This window comes from Lontra canadensis, unplaced genomic scaffold, assembly GCF_010015895.1.
Source record: "Lontra canadensis isolate GAN:19392208 unplaced genomic scaffold, GSC_riverotter_1.0 scaffold94, whole genome shotgun sequence".
NCBI lineage: Eukaryota > Metazoa > Chordata > Mammalia > Carnivora > Mustelidae > Lontra > Lontra canadensis.
The window spans coordinates 2,265,765-2,280,999 of NW_022631088.1; the positions used below are offsets into that span (position 1 = coordinate 2,265,765).

Sequence of the window (15,235 nt, forward strand, 5' to 3'; positions counted from 1 at the left end):
TAGAGCAGGCTCCCCTTCCAGTCCCCACCTCCGGGAGACCAAAGCCAGTCCAACAACCACCCCCTCACTTGGGAAGTGGGAGAAAGGGCTCCTTATGGGTCCCTCCCAAAGCTGAAGGCTGTGCCCGACAGCAGAATGAATTTCTTAACTTCCTCACGTCCTAATAAAACCCTCTCCAGCTATGCAGCATTCAGTGCCTTTTTGTTTAAACCTCGAGACCTCAGCTTGACTTACCCTGGCAGAGCTCCAGTGGTGGCTGATGCCGTGTCTCGTCTCCCAGTCAGCCCTGGAACCCAGGCCTGCCACAGCCCGGTCCTCTCCCTGCTGGGGAGAGGGGGGGCGGGCGGGGGGCAGCTCTCACTTGGCTCTGGCTCAGGGGTCTGACGTGCTTTCAAGCCTGTCATGTCCTCAAATTCTCTTGTCTTTAGGTGAAACTAAGTCAAACTTCTATTTCTTTCAGAGACATTTATTATAAAATGGTTTTACAAAACTTTAAAAATAGGCAAAGCTTCCCCATTCCCACCATAAACCTAAGACCATTTAAAACCCTACCCCGATGCCACTGACGGTTCTGGGTCTGGCGCTGGCTGAACCCCAGAGCGACAGGCACACAGATGCAGGCTTGAGGCCACAAGTGCCTTTTGCAAACTCTCAAGCCAAAAGATGGCAATATGGTACCATAGCTCAAAGGAAAAAGGGGGCATGAGTCTCCATATTTAAAAAATTGAGTCCCATTCATTTGGGCTGTAGTCGGAATTTGTAGACTCCAATTGGGTCAAGATAGGACCTGGATCTGCGGTGGGAAATCAAGACTGTCCTTCCCAGAAGCAGAGGCCAGCAGCGGGACTGCGCAGGGGGCTCAGAGGGTTGTCCCCCCACCCAAGGCGGGCTCTGCCCACGAGCCTACAGGGGGTTTTTCCTGACGTCAATCATTCCCGGGCTGGCTCTGCGCAGATCCCGCCGGGCTTTGGCCAGGGCCCCAAAGTTCCAGGGCAAAGCCACCTCCGTGCCGGGGTGCACCCGCCCTGCCAGAGGCTCGGGGGCCTCCCGCGGCCGCGCCTCTTCCATCAATCCCTGCTCCTCACCGCACAGGCTCGACCGTTTCCACGTCAGCGGGAGCGGGGCCCGGACCAAGTCCCGCACCTCTTCCCGGGCGCGGGGGGCACCGTCGGGGAGGGGCTGTGGCCGGAGCAGCTCGGGCGCGGCGGGGAGCTCCTCTTCGGTCGCGGGGGGCGGTCTGCTCTCCAGGCACAGCGTCCTCTTCTCCGCACCTGGCACTAGGAGTGAGGGCGCTGTTGTCAGAGCCGGAGGCCGTGAGCGACGTGTGACCCGCCCCTGAAAACCTGAGGTCAGCGCGGCTTCCCAGCTCCCCGCAGGTCTCAGCCCCGCACGGCAAAAAGCGGGGAAACGGGGGCCGCTCGCTGGTTCGGGGGAGAATTACCCCTGCTCGGGCCGGCGGCGCTCCAGCTACCGAGTTTCTGCTTCAGTTCCTGGTTCATCCACATGTGGCGGCCCAGCTCCTTCTCCAGGGCTTGAATCCGGCTCTCGTAGTGCCTCTTGCTGTCCGCTAGCCCCTCCCCGAGGTGATCTGCAGGGGACACACCCAAAGCCGAGGGGTGAGGGGCCGCGGGGTGGGCGGGGCGGGCGGGGTGGGCGGGGCCGGCGGGGGTGGGGCCGGCGGGGGGCGGGGCAGGCCGGAGGCGGGGGGCGGGGCCGGCGGGCGCTCACCTCGGCTCTGCTGCAGCAGCAGCTGCACACTCTGTTCGTGCTCCTTCTGCTGCAGGGTCAGCTGGCGGTCCATCTCCAGGCGCTGCCGCTCCAGCGCCACCTCCAGCCAGTACACCAGCCTCTGCTGCTCCTCCAGCTGCATCTCCAGCTCGGAGAAAGCAATCTGCTGCTGGTGTTGCTCTTCCCGGAGCGTCACGACCTGTCCCAAACCCAGACACGCTTGGCCCCTGGCCCTGGCGGCTCCCTTCCCCAGATGGTGCCCGCGGTGGGGGAGGGATGGGGGGAGACGCGACGGGGGGATTCGGCCAACTCGCCACCACCGCCGCCCCACGGTGAAGGTCACCAGGAAACCGCCAGGGGGTCCTGCTGAGCCAAGACAGGGCCTCGGACACCTGGACAGTCTTCTAGGCAGTGATGGCCCAATGACAAAAAAAGAGTCCGCGCTTTTTTTAACCAGATTTTTTTAACCAGATTCTTTTCTGTCCCTGCCTCAACCTCCTTCCTCCCTTGTCACATGCTCCTAAGCACGCAGGCAGAGCCTCGAGTGGTGGGATCTCCCTGTGGCCAGGATTTCTCAACCCTGGCACTACTGGCATGGTAGGCAGAAAATGCGCGGTTGTAGGTGTCTCTCTGGTAGGTTGTAGGGGAGTCGGCGGCATCCCTCGACCCCCACCCCCCACTGCAGTGGTGACTGGAAGCCTCTCCAGACATGGCCAGATGTCCCCTGGGGGCAAAACCCTCCCTGCCGAGAACCACTGATCCAGTGGGTACACTGAAGGGACCAATGGACCGGGCAAAGTGAGGAGAGGACTGGGTCTTACTTTCACTAAGAAAGGTTTTAGGAAGGAGAGTCTGAGGCAGTCCTGGAGACCAGTTAGCCCTGATTCTGTCCCCGCACTTGGGAGGAAGCAGGGCCTTCTCTGCAGCTGCCATCAGACGCCCCTGCCGCCCCCCTCCAAGCAAGCACCAGAAGGCGGCGACAGGAGGCCTGGGAGCCAGTGACCCACCTTGTCAAAATACTTGCAGAGCAGGGCTCTGGTCTCTGAGGACGAGAGGTAGCTGAGCTTGGCCATGAGGTTCATCTCACACTGGGACAGCAAGGAGGCCGAAGCCCGCAGCACCCGCTGGCGGCACGTGATGGCCTCGTTCTTGTACTCGATGGCCGCGTCCAGGGCCTCGATGGCCTCGTCCAGCTGGAACAGCGTCCGCTCCTCCTGTGGGACACAGGCCCGTGTGCAGGGGGAGGCCTGGCTTCTCGCGCCCACTCCCCAAGTGACAGACCTGGGCCGACAGTGCCGGCTCCCGGCCACAGGGGAGACAGCATGACCCCTCGTCCTGAGCAGGCAGTCAGCACGTCAGGAAGAGTCCCCGCCCCATATGGCAGGGACAGGCAGTTTCCAGCCTCGACCCTGGGGGGCCGCCAGGACTCTGAGAAGCCGCTTTCCGCAGCAGACTGCCTGCCTCTCCCGCCATCTACACCAGGAAGCCGAGAACACTCTACACGGAAGGGCAGGCGAGGCGGGACTGCCGCGGAGGCACCAGCGGGTCTGCGGGGCTGAGCAAGGCTCTCCCTGCTGCTCAGGGACTGGCCGCGTGGTGCGGGGCTGTGCTGCTGACACTCCTTCCCACCCGGGGAGCCCAGCCACGAGACACGCGGCAGACACTGCATAGGACGCGGGGAGCACCCGGGGTCCCCCTGGGCAGGAACCTCGAGGCCCCGGCCCGTGTGTCCCAGCCCCGGGGGACAGAGCTGGCAGCAGGGCCAGGCCAGCATCCCCCCGGCCGCCACACCCCTCTGGGTCTCACTGGCGGGAAAAGCACATCTGGGGAGCAGCAGGGCCCGAAGCACCGGCCGGGCCGCGGAGCACGGACGGATGAGGGACCAGTGAAGCCCAGCTGTGGGGCTTACCTCGGGCGACAGCAGGCTGCCCCGCCTCAGCTTGCCGTCGATGTCCAGGCGCTGCTTCAGCAGCGAGTCCTTCTCCTGGCGCAGGGCGTCGATCTCCCCGCGCAGGCGCTGCTGGCTCTGGGCGCTGCCCTGCCGCAGCTGCCCGCTCTTCTCCGATAGCTCCTTCTCCAGGTGCTCCAGCCGGCTGGACACGCGCACGATGTCCTCGCTGAGGGCCTGGGGGCGGCACCGCCAGGGGTCAGGGAGGGAGCGGGCCCCGGCCACCCACCCGGGAGCGGGTGGACACAAGTGGCCCAGCCCCACCCAGGGAGGCAAAGGAGGCTGCTGGCGCTTCCCTCAAGAGGCCTGCCAGCCAGGAACACTGCTCAGTGGGCAGGCCTGGCTCTCCATCCTGCGGGGCTCAGGGAGTGGGGCCTCAGAGGAGGGGCTGGCCCCCAGGGATGGCCCAGGACACAGACAAGCACGGGAAAAGATACTGGAAAAAAGAGGACGGCACGGACCAAAAGAAAGCAGGCCCTTCCAGGGGCCCGGTGCGGGAGGAAGAGAGGACTCTGCGAGCACAGGGAAGTTCTGGACGATCCGGCGGTGCCCTGGAGCTCCTGGCCTCCCGAGTGCTCTGTGACAGCAACAATGGGTCGGGAGCCCTACGGGGACCTCGCCGGAGCACTGGCTCCTGGCCCAGGCTCTGCTTCTGTGTTTGACACACCCCCTCGCCATCTGCGTGGCAACATGGGGCTTCCGCTCGACTCTGCTCGACTTGAGGTGGAAACTGGCTCAGAAGGTCTTATTTAGGAGGAAGCCATGACATGGGGTGGAGAGAGGCAGGCTGGGCCACGTGCCCAGGTCTCTCCGCCTCCGGCGCCAGGGAGGGCTGGTTCTCGGCCATCCCCCGTTTCTCCACCTGCCAGTCCCCGTTCTGCCCGCATAGCCCCGACCAGCGTCTTCTACCCGCACATCAGAGCCTGCAGCGTAAACACCCTAATGCCCCCGAGGCCGCAGGGGCCCGCAGGCTGTAGTCTCGTAGGACAAAGCATCACATGGCTGGGACTGACCTGGCAGGGACGCCACCCAGAAGCAGCTCACCTGTCTAGACCTCACCTGGCGGGGTTATTGTCCGCTGGCAGAGGGACCGCAACTGGAAGGAACCACTTATTGGAATCTCACCTGGCAGAACCTCACCTAGCAGAAACCCAGCTGCCAGGTCTCTCCTGGGAGGACCTCACCTGGCCGGACCTCACCTGGTGGGATCTCACCTGGCTGGACCGCAGGCGTTTGCTCTCCAGCCCCGTCTTCTCCTGCATCAGGGCCTCCTTCTTGGCCAGGATGGCCTCCCGCTTGTGGAGCTCCTCCCCCAGCTCCTCCAGGGCCCGCCGCTGCTGCAGGACCTTCTCCATCTCCTGATCCAGCCACCTCTTCTGCTCCTCGATCTTCTGGGGGAGGGTGGGGTGCCAGGGAGGGAAACTCAGCTCTGGAACGCGGCTGGTGGGCAGCTGCCCAGGGTCAGAGTGGGGAGAACGGCCCCCCCACTCCCCGCCATGGGCGCGGCGCCCCCCCCCCCCCCAACCTGCTGCTGCTCCAGGCTGACCACGGAGCCGTTGCTGCCACTGCGCCGCTTCCGCTGGAAGGCCGCGATCTCTTCCGTCTTAATCTTCAGGATCTTCTGCTGCTGCTCGTGCCTCCGCTCCAGCTCCTGGGGACGCACCAGGCAAGCGGCTCAGCGGCGGGGCAGTGGGGGGCGCGCCGGGTCTCTCCAAGAGCTGCCTGGGCTCCCCAAAGCCCCTGTAGGGACGGGCTCGCCACCCCACATCTCACGGGGCCCCACTCCACGCACAGCCCGCCTCTGCCCTCCCCTCTGCCGGAGGACACACTCAGCGAGGCCAAGCAACCCGCTCGGGAGGTCACACAGCTCCAGGTGGAGGGGGGCCTCCCCCAGACGTAGCCTCCTGCCCCCGCCGGGAGCCCGACCTGGACGCGGTGTTGCCGCTTGTTCATCTCGGTCTCCAGGCGCCGCTTCTGCTCCGTCTCCTCGCGCAGCCGCCGCTGCAGCTGCCCCTGCTGTTGCCGCATGAGCTGCACGTGCCGCTCGAGCTCCTGCAGCCGCTTCTCGCGCTGCGCCGACAGCGACGCCAGCCGCTCCGTCGCCTGCTTCCTCTCCTTCAGCACCTGGACCGACACAGCCTCCGCTGGGCCGCCGCCCGCCCACCCCTGCCAGACACTCCACCGAGATGGGCAGGACCCAAGGCTGGGGAAGCGATAGAAGGGAGGACAGAGGGGGACACACTCCCGGGGGGTGGGGAGTCATGGACCCAGGACATCAGACTGGCGATGGGGGCAGCCTGACGGTAACTAGGGACCAGGCACCCAGCAAGTATTCTGCATCAAGCAATCCTGACCTGCCTCTGGAAAAGCGGGATTACCATTATGCCTACTTTACAGCTTAGGAAACTGAGGCACCAACAGGTCAGGAAACCTGAGCAAGGACACGCAGCTAGTAAACGGCAGAGGTGGGATTCAAACCCAAGCAGTCGGGTCCCAGAGCCCGCACTCCCGATCATTCTACTAAGTGTCTACCGGACACCAGAACTGAGAAAAGGAAGGAAAGAGTGATAGCCAGCTGGACAGATGGACGGATGGAAGGGTGGGTGGACAGATGGATGGATCACAGAAGGGTAAAAAACAGGATGAAGAGATAATACAGCATCAAAAAAAGGCAAGAGAAAGACAAATTGACGGACAGATAAACGGACAGTGGGTCACATCCACTGTGACCAAAAGTGCTAGGGAAGATCATCGAAAGACGTGATCACTGGTTGACCCATGGGCTGGACCTGGGTGATCAGAGGCGCCTCACACCCTCCCTTGTCCTTGGAATGTGGGTTCTGCCTGCCTCACAGGGGGCTCCAAAGACATGGCCTTGAGACAGTGACGAGAAGCTGGGAACGCTGCACCGTTCCTAAGATGGAACCCGGTGAAGGCCTCTTGATAAACTTTCAAGATGTAGCAGGTGGGCATGGGGATCCGTCCAAGACAAGCTTTGTCAATAAATTCCCTTTGCTTATCAAACCTGCCACCTTCCAACCTGGAGTGGCTGCCTTTTTGGTCTCTCCCTGCCCTCCAGATGCGGGGACCGATTTAAGGTTATATCTGGGAAGCTCCCAAGGAGATTACCACTGAAGGAATGGACCTTGGGGAAAAAGGCATCAGGGGAGACCCTGAGCTGGTCACAGAGCTGTGTGTGTATGGCGGGGAGGGGCGGCTCCTATGTCAGACACTCGTGGACGGCCGCGGGAGGACAGGGACACCCTGAAGATGCTGGCTGATTTAGGGGATTGTGGGCTGGGGCAAAGAAGCAGAAGGCAAGGCTGTGCAGTGGGTTGGCCTTGACTGTGGGCAGTTCATGTGGCTACTGAGGCCCAGCCAGAGGCCTTGGCCTGAGTTAGAGTTAGAAGAGCTGAGATTAGAGACGGACGCGGGAATGTCCCCCAGTCTGCTGCTTTCTGAGCTGGTGGACAAAGTGGGAGAGCAGAATAATAAGCAAGTTATGAGGACGAGGGCACAAGACACCTCCGGTTGACATCTGGGCTTGTGACAAAGCCTGGTTCAGATGCTAAGAGAAGGACTCTCTAAGGAGGTGATCTGAATGAAGAGGAGAATGTTGTGGTAATTGAGGAGGAAACGGACAATGTGGCCCATGCCCCGGCACAAAGGAAAAATTTATTTATTTTTTTTAAGATTTTGAGAGAGAGAGAGTGCGAGCGAGCACAGAAGCAGGGGGAGCAGCAGGCAGGGCAGCAGACTCCTGGTTGAGCAAGGTGCCCGATGTGGGACTCGATCCCAGGACTCTGAGCAGAAGACAGACGCTTCACTGAGCCACCAAGGCTCCCCCACAAAGGCAAAAATTTAAAGAGCAATCACCCCAAAACTCCTAGAAGAAAACTTGCATGCTTTCTCTGCCCCTTAAATTTGTATCTTCCAAAGCCCTGCCCACAGAGACTAAAGAAAAAAGTGGGGGAGACCTTCTGCAAACTGCTGTCAGTTTCCTTGCCCCAAGTCCCGTCCAGAGCTTCTGGAAGATGAAGGGTACGAGTGTGGGTGTGCGGACAGTGATTCTCGGCTAGATGGCCGCAATGAAAGCCAAATGGATACAGGAAGTTGCAGGAGAGGTGTGGGAAGACTGGCGAGGGGCAGGACCTTAGGCTCGCTTCATCCTAGGGTACAACTACGTAACATTCACATTGGTCTAAAAGACCCAGAAAATGACCCAAGGATGGCAGATCAAACTCCACAACAAAATGCATCAAAAAGGGAGGGGCAGAGGTGTGGGGAGCTAAGTGGACCACAGGACTGTCCATGGGAGGGACAGATGCCAAGGAAGTAAAGAAGGGAGGGAAACCCTTACACCAGGGAGCCACCATGGGAGACAACCACCATAGCATTTGGCTTTGAAAACCAGAGAGGCCAAATTTTCAGAGTTGTTACAACTAGCAACTAGCATATTTCAAGCCTGGAACTATAAAATTCAGCAGGCTCAGCTCAGGGGAGAGCCCCGAGGGCGGCAGGAAGTCAAGTCCCTGCCCTTACAGAGACAGTACAACACATGAGCCAAGGAGATACCGCACAGAAGCAGAGGTTTGAAAAAATGCCTGGTGCATACGGGAGGGAGAGTAATTCACTAATCTCAGAGGTGTTCTGGAGGGACAGAGGTCACTGCGAGACTCCTCCAGGAACAGAGGAGCTGGAAGGCACCCTCCCACTCTTCTGCCCCCAGCATCAGTGCTCGGCCATCTGCAGGAACCAGGCAGCACCAACATTTACTACTCAACTTATGCACACTGAGCCCCATCCCATCCCACCATGCTCAAGTGGATCTGGGCCCTGCAGCCAGGCCTGCCGGAGTCCCAGCAAGACAGGAATCCTCCCCCAGAAGAAGGCCGCAAACCTTACAAACACTCTGTGCCCCATGCTTTACAGATCCACCTTCTCCAGCCCCGCAGTTGGTCCCAGGCATGGTGGCAGGTTCCCAGTCACCAGAGGACCAGTCTGCAAACCTTGCTAAAACTGGATGCCCTGTCCCTGTGCAGGTCGCATCTCTGCCCCCTTTAATCCGCTCTTGGAGGAGCCCATCCAAACCTGGGCCACAAGCGTGGCAGTGTGCAAACAGCCCCGACAGGAGGCAGCACCACTCCAAAGTGACTCTTGCCACCAAGGAGAGGGACCTGTGACCACACACACCAGACTGCAGTCCCATCAGTGGTTGGGCTGGGGGCAGACATCTGGTCAGGTTCTGGGCGACAGGGGACACTACACTGCAGGCACAATGGGACCTCTTCACCATAAGGGCACTGATTTCAAGAGCAGGAGCTGTAGCTAGCTTTCTGAACACACAGAAACAGACACAGAGTTAGACAAAATGAGGAGACAGAGGAATATGTCCCAAATGTAAGAACAGGACAAAAATCAGCAAAAGACCAAAGTGAAACAGAGATAAGTAACATGCCTGATAGAGAATTTAAATAATAAAGATTTAAATTTAAATAATAAATAACAAATTAATAACTTATTAATATAGTATATATACATATAATATACATAATATACATAATAAATTTAAATAATAAAGAATTTAAATAATAAAGGTACTCTCTGGACTTGAGAAAAGACTGACAGACATCAGTGAGACCCTCGACAAAGAGATTAAAGAAGAACCAGTCAGAGAATAGAATAAATGAAATGGAAAAGACACTAGAGAGAATAAGTAGACAAGAAAAAGCAGAAGAATGGAGGACAGAAATGGAAAGTAATCAAGGCAAGCAGGTGAGAGGGAAAAAAATATGCAAAATGAGAAGAGACTTAGGGAACTCAGTGACTCCCTCCAGTGTAGTAACATTTGCGTTATAAGGATCCAGAAGAAGAGGAAGAAAAGAGGGCAGAACATTTATTTCAAGAAATAATAGCTGAAAACTTCCATCATCTGGGGAAGGAAACAGATCCAGATCCAGGAGGTACAGAAACTCCCCCAACAAAATTAACCCAAGGAGGCCCAAACTAAGATATTTAGTAATTAAAACGGCAAAAAAATAGTGATAAAGAGAGAATTTTAAAAAGTTAAGAGGGGCACCTGGATGGCTCAGTCAGTTAAGCATCCACCTTCGGCTCAGGTCGTGGTCCCTGAGTCCCAGGATCAAGCCCCACATCTGGTTCCCTGCTCAGCGGAGAGCCAGCTTCTCCCTCTTCCTCTGCCTCTCCCCCAACTCATGTTCTCTCTCACTCTTGCTCGCTCTCTCTCAAATAAAATCTTTAAAAAAATAAATAAAATTAAAAAAAAAATAAAAGCAGTGAAGAGAAAACAGTTACGTACAACGGATTTTTCAGCAGAAACTTTGCAGGTCAGAAGAAAGTGGCCTTCTAAAATAGGAGTAATAATGAATTTCCCAAACAAAAGCTAAAGGAGCTCATGACCACTAAACCAGCCTTGCAAGAAATGTTAAATGTGGCTCTGAGTGGAAAGACCGTTAAGTAAGAGTAAAAAAAGTAGCAAGCACAAAAGCAGTAAAAATAAGTTTATTTGTAAAAATCAATGAAGAGACTCTTCAGAGGATGTCAAGTATGACACCATATACCTAAAATGTGGAGGGCAGGGGAGGAAAGAATGGGTTCAAACTCAACCCGCCCTCAACTGAAGATAGAATGCTACGTACAGAGAATATAAAACACAAATGTATTGGTAACCGCAAATCAAAAACCAGTAACAGATACACAAAAAATAAAGAGGAAGGAATCCAAGTATATCATTAAAGAAAGCCAGCAAACCGTGCGAGGAGAGAAAGAGAATAAAGGAACCAAGAGGAACTATCAAAAACACCATGAGATAAGTAACAAAATGGCAATAAGTACATACCTATCAGTAATTACTTGGAATGTAAATGGACTAAATGCTCCAATCAAAACACACAGGGTGACAGGATGGATAAAACAATAAGACTGATCTATGTGCTGCCTACAAGCGACACGTTTCAGACTGAAAGTCACCTGCAGATGGAAAGTGAGGGGATGGAGACCTTCATCATGCAAATGGCTGTGAAGACAGCCCGGGTAGCAGCACTGACAAGGGGCAAAATGGAATTTTGAACAAAGCCCGTAACAAGAGAGGACACTATACAGTCGTTAAGGGGACAACCCAACAAGAATTGGAGATAGATAAGATAGAAGATAGAACTGTAAATATTTATGCAATCGATACTAATACAATAGTAGGAGACTTTACCAGGCCATTTACATCCATGGACAGATCATCCAAACAGAAAAATCAACAAGGAGACAGTGGCTCTGAATGACACAATGGACCAGGATGGATCTTACAGACATATCTAGAACATTCCATCCTAAAACAGCAGGATAGACATTTGAGTGCACACGGAACACTCACCAGAATAGAGCATATATTGGGACGCAAAACAAATCTCAACAAATTCAAAAAGATCAAAGTCATATCCTGTGCACCCTCTCTGATCACAACACTGTGAAACTAGAAATCAACCACAAGAAAAAATCTGGAAAGAACACAAGTACATGATGTTAAACATGCTACGAGGCAGTGAAGGGGTCAACTGAGAAATCAAAGAGGAAACCAAAACATACACAGAGACAAAGGAAACTGAAAACACAGCACTCCAAAATCTTTGGGATGCAACAAAAGTGGTTCTAAGAAGGAAGTTTGTAGCAACACAGGCTGACCTCAAGAAGCAAGAAGAATCTCAAAAAAAGCTAACCTTATACCTAAAGGAGCTAGAAAAAAAACAACAAAACCCAAATCCAGCGGAAGGAAGGAAACAAGAACAATCAGAGAAGAAATAAATGATATAGAAACTAAAGAAACCATAGAACAGATCGATGAAACCAGGAGCTGGTTCCTTGAAAAGATCAATGAAATTGATCAATCTTTAGCCGATCCTATCAAAAAAAAAAAAAAAAAAAGAAATGAGAGAGGAAAGACACAAACAAAATTAGAAATGAAAGCGAAATAACAACCAACAGCACAGAAATACAAAGGACTGTAAGAATATTATGAAATATGATACACCAACAAACTAAACAACCTAGGAGAAATGGATAAATTCCTAGAAATATAACCTCCCAAAACTGAACTGGGAATAGAAAATTTGAACAAACCGATTATCAGCAATGAAACTAAATTGGTAATTAAAAAAAAAAAACAAAAAACCACCACCACCAACAACAAAAAACTCCCAACCAACAAAAGTTCAGGACCAGATGGCTTCATAGGTGAATTCTACCAAATGTTTATTTCTTTATTTTTAAAGATTTTATTTTAGGGAGAAAGCACAAGCAGGGGGAAGGGCAAAGGGGGAGGGAATCAAGCAGACTCCCCACTGAGTGGGGAGACCAACACGGGGCCTGATCCCAGGACCCCAAGATCATGCCCTGAGCCAAAATCAAGAGTCAGACACTTAACTGACTGAGCCACCCAGGCTCCTCTCAACTGAAAAAAAAATTTTTTAAAGATTTTATTTATTTATTTGACAGACAGAGATCACAAGTAGGCAGAGAGGCAGGCAGAGAGAGAGGGGGAAGCAGGCTCCCCGCTGAGCAGAGAGCCCAATGTGGGGCTGGATCCCAGGACCCTGGGACCATGACCTGAGCCGAAGGCAGAGGCTTTAACCCACTGAGCCCCAGGCGCCCTTAACTGAACATTTAGAGAAGTGTTAATACCCATTGCTCTCAAACTATTCCAAATCCATTTTTTAAAAAGATTTTAATTTAAAAATTTTATTTATTTGACAGAGATCACAAGTAGGCAGAGAGGCAGGCGGGGGGGGCGGGGAAGCAGGCTCCCCGCTGAGCAGAGAGCCCTATGCGGGGCTCGATCCCAGGACCCTGAGATCATGACCTGAGCTGAAGGCAGAGGCTTAACCCACTGAGCCACCCAGGTGCCCCTGGAACAGACATTTTAACATTTGCTCATCCAGTCTGTGAGCATGGTCTGTCTTTCCATTTGTGTCATCTTCTGTGTCTTTCATCAGTGTTTTATGATTTTCAGACTACAAGCCTTTTACCTCTTTGGTTAGGTTTATTCCTAGATATTTTGAATTATTTTCTTAATTTCTCTTCCTGCTACTTTATTATCAGTGTGAAGAGCTGCAACAGATTTCTGTTCCTTGATTTTGTATCCTGCAACTTTACTGAATTCATTTATCAGTTCTAGCAGTTTCTTTGGTTGCAGTCTTTAGGGTTTGCTGTATCTAGTATGTCATCTGCATATAGTGACAGTTTTACTTCTTTCTTACCAATTTGGCTGCATTTTATTTGTGTTGTCTGATTGCTGGGGGCAAGATTTCCCATACTGTGTTGAATAAAAGTGGGGAGAGTGGACACCACTGCCTTGTTCCTGACCTCAGGGGGACAGCTCTCAGTTTCTCACCATTGAGTGTGGTGTTGGCTGCGGGTTTATCATCTGTGGCCTTCATTATGTTGAGGTTTGTTCCCTCTGAACCTACTTTTGTTGAGGGCTTTTATTGTGGATGGACGTTGTAGTCTGTCAAGTGCTTTTGCTGCATCTGTTGAAATGATCCTATGGTTTTTATCCTTTCTCGTACTGATGTGATGTAGCACATGGATCGATCTGCAGATATTGAACCACCCCTCCCTGCATCCCGGGAATAAATCCCACTTGACTGTGGTGAATGATTTTTCTTTTAATGTGTTGTTGGATTCGGTTCACTAGTGTTTTTTTTGAGGATTTTTGCATCTATGCTCATCAGAGATACTGGCCTGTGGTTCCTTTTTTGGTAGCGTCTTTATCTGGTTTTAGTATCAGGGTAGTGCTGGCCTCCTCGAATGGATTTGGAAGCTTTCCAAAATGGATTTGGAGGGGCACCTGGGTGGGTTAAAGCCTCTGCCTTCGGCTCAGGTCATGATCTCAGGATCCTGGGATCGAGTCCCGCATCGGGCTCTCTGCTCGGCGGGGAGCCTGCTTCCTCCTCTCTCTCTCTCTGCCCGCCTCTCTGCCTACTTGTGATCTCTGTCAAATAAATAAATAAATAAAAAGACACATGGATCAACAAAACAGAATAGAAAGCCCAGAAATAAACCACACTTATGGGGTTAATTTTTAACAAAGGAGGCAAGACTATCCAACGGGAAAAAGACAATCTCTTCAACAAATGGTGTTGGGAAAACTGGACAACTACATGAAAAAGAATGAAACTGGACCACTTTCTTACATCACACACAAAAATAAACTCAAAATGGGTTAAGGACCTAAATGTGAGACCTGAAACCATAAAAATCACAGAAGGGAGCATAGGCAGTAACTTCTCTGACATCAGCTGTAGCAACTTTTTCCAGCTAGGCCCCTGAGGCAAGGGAAATAAACGAAGAAATAAAGTTGGGGCCATGTCAAAATAAAAAGCTTCTGCACAGTAAGGAAACCATCAGCAGAACAAAAGGTAACCTATGGAATGGGAGAAGATATTTGCAAACAACATAACCAGTGAGGGGTTAGTATCCAAAATATATGAAGAACTTATACAACTCAACACCAAAAAGACAAATAATCTAATTAAAAATGGGCACAAGATATGAATAGACATTCCTCTAAAGAAGACTTCCAGACAGCCAACACACATACGTAAAGACACTCAACATCACTCATCAGGGAAATGTAAATCAAAACCACAATGAGGTATCACCTCGTGCTTGTTGGAATGGCTAGAATTAAAAAGATGAGAAGTAACACGTGTTGTGGAAGGTGGTGGGTGGGAAGGAAACCTCATGAACTGCTGCTGGGAATGCAATTCAGGGCAACCACTATGGAAGATAGTCTAGAGGATCCACAAAAATTAAAAACAGAAATACCGGGGCACCTGGGTTAAGCCTGTGCCTTCAGCTCAGGTCATGATCTCAGGGTCCTGGGATCAAGCCCCATATGGGCTCTCTGCTCTGCAGAGAGCCTGCTTCACCCTCTCTCTCTCCTCCTGCCTCTCTGCCTACTTGTGATCTCTGTCTGTCAAATAAATAAATAAAATCTCAAAAAAAAATTAAAATAAAAAGTAGCATACATTATTAAAAAAAAAAAAAACAGAAATACCATATGATCCAGTCATCAGTATTTACCTAAAGGAAACGGAAATGCTAATTTGAAAGGATACAAGCACCCCTATGTTTATTGAAGTATTATTATTATTTTTTAAAGATTTTATTTATTTGAGGGACTGAGCGAGAGAAAGCACAAGCAGAAGGGAGAGGCAGATGGAGAGGCAGACTCCTTACTGAGCAGACAGCCTGATGCGGAGCTCGATCCCAGGACCCTGGGATCATGACCTGAGCCGAAGGCAGGTCCTTAACTGACTGAGCCACCCAGGCGCCCCTCACTGCAGCATTATTTACAATAGCCAAGATACGGAAGCAGCCCAAGTGTCCACTGATAAATGAATGGATAAAGATGCAGTATATATACACAATGACTATCATTCGGCCCTAAAAAAAAGAATGAGATCTTGCCATTTGCAACCACATGGATGGACCCAGAGAGTACTATGCTAAGTGAAATAAAAGACAAATACTATACGATCTTTGCCA

General features: G+C 52.5%; 1 protein-coding gene across 1 annotated transcript in view; it reads right to left on the minus strand.

The window, feature by feature from the left end:
* Positions 1-15,235, minus strand: part of KIF7 (kinesin family member 7) — a 30,806-nt gene that overhangs the window by 3,362 nt on the left and 12,209 nt on the right. The window contains exons 12-19 of the mRNA XM_032836766.1: positions 5,603-5,800; positions 5,202-5,327; positions 4,891-5,067; positions 3,638-3,853; positions 2,736-2,942; positions 1,729-1,927; positions 1,442-1,588; positions 465-1,277 (exon numbers count right to left, since the gene is read on the minus strand). Of these exons, the coding sequence (XP_032692657.1) occupies positions 904-1,277; positions 1,442-1,588; positions 1,729-1,927; positions 2,736-2,942; positions 3,638-3,853; positions 4,891-5,067; positions 5,202-5,327; positions 5,603-5,800 (1,644 nt within the window). The 3' untranslated portion in view covers positions 465-903. The remainder of the gene's footprint in view (positions 1-464; positions 1,278-1,441; positions 1,589-1,728; positions 1,928-2,735; positions 2,943-3,637; positions 3,854-4,890; positions 5,068-5,201; positions 5,328-5,602; positions 5,801-15,235) is intronic.